At 42.7% G+C, this 6,235-nt stretch overlaps 1 protein-coding gene across 4 annotated transcripts in view; it reads left to right on the forward strand.

The window, feature by feature from the left end:
* Positions 1-6,235, forward strand: part of LOC121072112 — a 67,699-nt gene that overhangs the window by 57,137 nt on the left and 4,327 nt on the right. For 2 of the 4 annotated variants that reach the window (XR_005821010.1, XR_005821011.1), the window contains one exon: positions 368-1,364. Coding sequence is in view for 1 of the 4 variants with exons in the window: in XM_040561373.1 (XP_040417307.1) it covers positions 368-510; positions 2,581-2,761 (324 nt within the window). In the remaining 3 variants the exon portion in view is untranslated. Of the gene's footprint in view, positions 1-367; positions 1,365-2,580; positions 2,988-6,235 lie in introns of those variants that run through there. The other 2 variants (XM_040561373.1, XR_005821012.1) reach the window with 2 other exon arrangements.

Below are 6,235 nucleotides of genomic sequence, written 5' to 3' on the forward strand. Positions count from 1 at the left end.
AGTGTAGATTTTTTTTAATTTGTTGGTGAATGCCCAGCCACTAGTGGTGAGCAGTCCATGGTACAAACTCAGCTACTTGTCTAGTGTTAGTATTTTGTGGAACAGCTGTCAGCTTTAATTCTGAGAGATTTGAGAAAAAATAGGCTCTAGGAAAGATTTCTTCTGGCAAAACTGGCACTAGCGTTGTGTTAGACATGGTGCAGTCACTGCGTGAGCTAACTCGCATCTTCTGCAAAGTCTGTAAGTGAAAAGCTACCATGTAGTGCTTGCTCTTGTAGTCTCTAATGGATTTGTCAGAGAAGCTTTTCTTAATGGTCATGTCTGTCAGGCTGGATGATAAACACAAGGTTGTTTTTCCTCTCTGCAGAAATCAATGTCAGGGATGGGAATAAAGGCAACAGAGGCAATGCTCGTACAAAAGCAGCCCAGCAAAAGGAAGGTGTCAGCAGCCATGGGCGTACCGAGAGGAGCACGGACACTCAGAAGATCTGCTGGCCAAGTGAGCAGTGAGTAAGTGTGTTGGGTCTCAGCAGAACACCCTTCTCAGGGACACGGGGTCCCAGAGCCTGAAACAAGAAGATCCCGCTCAGTCCACGGGAGGGAAGCTGCAGCTTTAGTCCTGGGCCTCTGCCATAACGCCAGCTGCCACAGGTACCTGAGCAGTGGCAATGCCCTCTGGCCATGAGAAGCCTCCATAGTCAACTGTAAATGCTCTGGCAGTGAAGATCTAAGCAGTGCCAGATGAGAAGCTCTACATTGCCGTCTCAGGAAACATTTCTGAGATGGAAAATGTGGGGACAAAATGGAGACAAGTGGAAGTTTCATTCTAGTAAAAACAAGAGCTCTGCCCCAAATCAAACCAAAGGGCAGTCACACAAAGGCAAATCCCTGCTCTGCCTGATGAAACCGAGATTTTTTTTGAGGAACCATCCATAGTTTCCCTCCTTAGATTTCATTTAGACAGTCTCATTGAGGTTGAGGAATAACGTGGGAAAGAGGTTTTTTCTGCTTAGCAACCAAAGAGGTCCAGACTCCCATTTCACTCCCAGTGGAGACAAGAAGATTGAATTGTTGAGTTTCAACTAGAAAATGGGATGCAATCTTCATTCTCGTGGTGGGTGGTGGAGTAGGGAAGGAATAAAAGACCAGATTTTGTCCTTGAGCTTACTAAAAACCCTTCTGAGCCTTCTTTGAAAATAATTCCTGGCACAGTCAGCTTTAAACCTAAGTTTGACTTTTTTTTCCTCTCCTAGTACCAAACATGATTAGAACATAGTATGGATTAATTGCTCTGCCAAATGTCATTCCTATAAATCAAATCTGTTTTCTGACATATGAGTGAGTGTCTGAATACTCCAAGCCATTAAAAATATCTGCATAATTTTAAAACCTGCTAAATGTTGTTGTTTTCTCTCTCTCTCTCTCTTTTCACTCTTGGTACAGTATGGTATTTTACTCCGATGATGGGAAGTTGAATGGCAAGTTTCAGTCAAATACTTTTTTTTTTTTTGCAATCCAGTCCTAAAATCTTGACAATGGCACTTACAGTGGAAATGCCACCAACTGTAAATTTACACACGGACAAAACTTGGCATTCTTAATCAGCTCTTCTTCAGCATAACTTGTGGGATCTGTGCCCGCATTCTCTCTACAGGAATTGGTGTTATCCCACTGCTCAAGTATTCATGTTTTAGCGCTCCAGGTGTATAACAGTGTGTGGGACAAAGTCTCCAGAGCTCATCCTACTAGTCTGTACTCTATTTCCCGTGTAATATGGCAAAAATAATTTCTGATGGTAATAATGACCACCCCTCTGTCTGATTAACTATATCATGCAGCTAGAGTTGGGGAAAAATTACCCAGCACATCATATTTTTTATTTGGTAATGGCTGATTTGACAGAGCCAAAACACTTTGTGGGACTTCTTCAGTTCTGCCAGCTCTTGAGAGGAGTTAGCTGTGCTTGTAGACGGAGCTGTTTCTGACAGCGTGCTGGGGAGCGATGTTTGCAAGTGGCTTTTTCCCTGCCTCCGTCTGTGGCCCCTGGCAGTCTGTTCACCTTGGCCTGGGTCACTGTCATCCTGGACTGGCTCACAGCCTGCATGACAAGCCGAAAAATTCATTTGGGATCACTTAAAATTAAACATTTTTTACTGCTCCCTCCATATTTCCCCTCCTACGCAGGGGGAGAGAGGGGGAAATAGTTTTCTAACAGTTTCTGTCCTGATTTAGAGGAGTTATTTTTTTAATCTTTCAGCAGAGGAAATTCAGTTTCCCACTCATTTTTGTCTCTCGCTGCTCCAGTGCCTGGACAGAAAGATGAGTTGCTGCATCTGGCCTCAGCCAGTCCCAGAGCCTCCTGGAGCCCACAGGGCCCTTCCTTGCTCAAATGGGTTTGTGAGCAAGGCCTGGAATGCCAGAGGAGTGACTGCGCTGAGGAGGCTGACAGGTTTTCAGGTTTCCTTCTCTGACCTGCTGCTGTGTCCTGTGGCCATAACAACAGATAAAAAGGTCTCAAACCATTTCAGGGGGCTGGAGGGGGCAGTCTGACCAAGAAAAGACATACATTTCTTCCCACAGCAGAAACCGCCAGCCTCCGAGATGGGCTCTTCTGGCTTACTCTGGAGCTGTTCTTCAAGGCAAGTGTTACATCTGCTCTGTGCCACCAGCATGTCAGCAGGGAGCTGGGGCAGCTGTGGCCTCTGGGAAGAGAGGGCACCCATCCTCAGCATGCAGCAGAGAGCAGTACAACAGTATGTGAGCCAGAACCCAGAAGTCCATCATGCGGGCACACTGCAAACTACCCTAAGTGTCTCATAGTGGATTTTGTTCAGATCAAGCTCAGATAATTCAGTCATAAGGAGTCTTCCATGCCCACTGTTCTAGGATTTTCTTGCATTTGACTCTCTTTAGTTAGTTTATTTCAAAGGAAAATACTGCTTCAGAACTAAAAACTGGAAACTTTTGACATTCCCAGCAATTTTCTCACTTTTCAACAAACTGCTCAAATTGACTAAGTGCTCAAATATTTTGGTTGTCCTAAACTATATATATATATATACATACATATATATATATTTTCTGGAAGATGAGCTATGAAAATCATTTGCTATTCTACTTCTACTAATTCTATTCTACTAATCATTTGCTATACTACTTCTTGAAATATTTCTCATTTGTATAAATTCAAGTAATAACCACACAGCATTAAGGGGGATGCCATACTGCTCTCCACTGAAAATGGACACAGGTTATCATGTAATTCAGCTCAGACCTTGTGCATATTGTATGGCTGAACACTGTGCTATAATAAGGAAAATGAGTTTCTATCCTGTTTACCTTCTGTGGCATGGGACCAAATTGTTTCTCTGAACTGAAAAACACTCTAGCAAACGCTATTTCTCAGTTTCAGAATTTGACTAAACCCTAATTCTGTTGCCATCAAGATCTAAACAAATGGTGTAGAGATACCTAAGGGAGCAAGTGATTTTGTGTCTGCTATAAGACAGTGTTAAATAGTCCATTAGGAGCAGATGTACCTGTACCTCCTTCTGGCCAGCTATGAGTTCCACCTCTGAAGAACCATTTCTGTTGTTTTTAAACCAAAGAAGGGAACAAAACTATTTCAAAAGGCCATAAAGCCTGCTAAGATGAATGTGAGGGGCCCAGAAGAATCATCTTCCAGTTCAATGTAGCTTTATTAAAACTATCTGGAGCAAGTAAAGCAGTTCAAGATAGCGTGATCCAGCAAAGGGTGGTGGGGCTTGAGAGTGAAAGTGTTTTTGTCTCATCATTGATCTCTAGCAAGATGTTTCACCTTTCTTTTCTGGTCTCATATCTTGACTTGTCTAATTTGTATATTTAGACTGGGAACTCCATAGCTGAAACTATTCTGTCCTACATAAGAAACATGTGTATTCAGTTTCAGGGTTAATAAAAACAGGACTATTTCTATGGAATACGTATGTATAAGGGGAGACCTACTGATTTTGAAAGCTTCTGGTGAAAAATGCTTGTGTGAGCACAAAAGTTCAAAACGAGGCTATTATTATTCCATTTCCATATGAATGATCTAAACAATTTGTGTCTGGGCTTAATATGCAGCTACTAAAACCAGAGTTCATATTATGGGCAGATGGAATAGGCAAAGGATGTGATAGCCACTGTGAAATCTGGCTGTTACTTGGTGAACCTCGCTGGGTTAGGTCTCTCCTTCCACCTCTGAGCTACTTCTGTAGGAGGCTGAGGAAGATGTGATGAGGGCTGCCGCTGTGCCCATCTGCTCTGAGAGCTAGTCAGTGCCAGTAAAAATGCTGTTACACATTCTTGTCTCAGGTACCCAGATACATTTGTAGCTTCAATTTGAGCTAAAAAGAAGTGAATGATAAGCCAACATTCCTCCTCACCTGTCCTGCAGAAAAGCCCTGGGGTACAGCTTAGCCTTAAGCCTTCACTAGCACAACCCAAAACCTCCTGGGTAGAGTTCAAAGAACAAAAGCCTCCTCGTGCACAGCTGATACTCTTTCATCTGTCCTGCCCCATGGAGCCAGAACAAGGCAATAGAAGTCTTGAGAAAGACTTTCTTACTATCAGCTGTTCAAAACATCTGTAACCTATAGAATCATTAAGGTTGGAAGAGACCTTCAAGATCATCTAGTCCAACCATCAACCTAGCAGTGTACTTTCCTTATTATTGTTCTTTATTTCAGAAAGGGCATTTTCTTCACATCTTTTCAAACTCCTGGCCATACAACAGCTTGGAAACTAGACCAGGTAGAACAGCTTTTTAAACAAAACCTCTCATTTTGTAAAGAATGCAGCTTTATACAAATAAAGTAGATTAAGATTGAAGTAGTTTTTTTTTTTTTGCCTTATTATTTGTCTGTTAGCTTTTTGTTGTAAACTGAAAAATACTGTTATTCTGTAACTTGCTTCCAGCATCTGGAGTCATAACAGAAGGTAAGTTCTAACTTGAAGCAAAAGTAAAAGTTTCCTCCACCTTGCCCTCCATAAACAGCATTTGAAATGTTAAAAAATATAATAATAATTCATCCCCTCAAAAGGAAGTAAAGGTAAGACTTCTTTTCCCACAGCCAGACACATGTAGGACGTGCCCAGGATACAGATCTGGGCTCTGTTCTGAAGATGACTGTACCAAGCTGTGCGGCTGGTGGTAAATGGGTATTCTAGACAACGACTTGAGGAAAACGAAGGTCAAGTACAGAAATACCCCAAATGTATTAATCAGCTGAGAGGGAGAATACGAGCATATCATTGGTGGCTTAAGATTTCTAAAAGTTTGCATAAGAAAAGTAAAGAATTTCGAGCTGGTAGGGCTTTTTGGTAGACCTCAGTTTGACTGAAGCATTTTACCTCCTCTGGGACCCTGCTTGAGGTAAACCCTCTACTGCAGGGTTTGCCACCCCAGCATACCCGTAATACTTCTCTGCTTATCATTTTAGCACCTGTGAGCTTTTAAATTGACCGCTGAGGGCTGCCTCTAGCCTGATGGGGGTGAGGTAGGGGAAAGTAGTGTGTTTGGAGCACAGCAGAGAAAAATAACACGTTTTTCTTCATGAGGTAAGAACTTTGGCTTTCTTTTGTAAGATTTTTTTAAATGTTTTCATTGCATTCTCAGTTTTACTTCCTTGATAGAGGAGATATCCTCTATTTGTGTGAGCTTGTATGTGCTCTGGGTGAGGTTGGAGAAGCTACATGCTAATAACTTCATAAAACGTGGTGTGAAAAGGAATACTTTTGCAGAAAATAGTGGCAGAGGGTTGGATGTAGGAGTGGTTTGTTGCATGTAGCAGGTGGCTTGAGTTCTTTGTAGAGTACTTGCAAGGTGTTTTTTTGTTTTGCCTCTTTAGAGCCTTTCTTTTGTGAGTCTGTAGAAGAGAAGAACTCACAAATAAAATGGAGAAGCTGTGCACATAGGATCTGATTCGCTCTCTGAACAGGCCAGGCCTGCTTCTGTCTGGGCGCTCCAGGCAAGCAAAGCAGAAAAGAAGCTGCTGTGTGCTCCTTAGAGCAAGTGTAGGTGTTACTCTGTTGATTTTCAAGCTATCTAACACCAACATCCCTGGGACAGATGCTGCTGGGGTGGGAACCTGTGAGGCTCACAAGGAGAACACAGGCTCAGGGAGCTCCTACACAGGCTGGCTTGCCTCTCCCCAGCACGCACAGATAAGGGTGAGGAGGTGTAGTGCTCTCTCATGGCTGAGCTTGGCTAATG

The sequence above is a fragment of the Cygnus olor genome, chromosome 6, assembly GCF_009769625.2.
Source record: "Cygnus olor isolate bCygOlo1 chromosome 6, bCygOlo1.pri.v2, whole genome shotgun sequence".
Taxonomy (NCBI): domain Eukaryota; kingdom Metazoa; phylum Chordata; class Aves; order Anseriformes; family Anatidae; genus Cygnus; species Cygnus olor.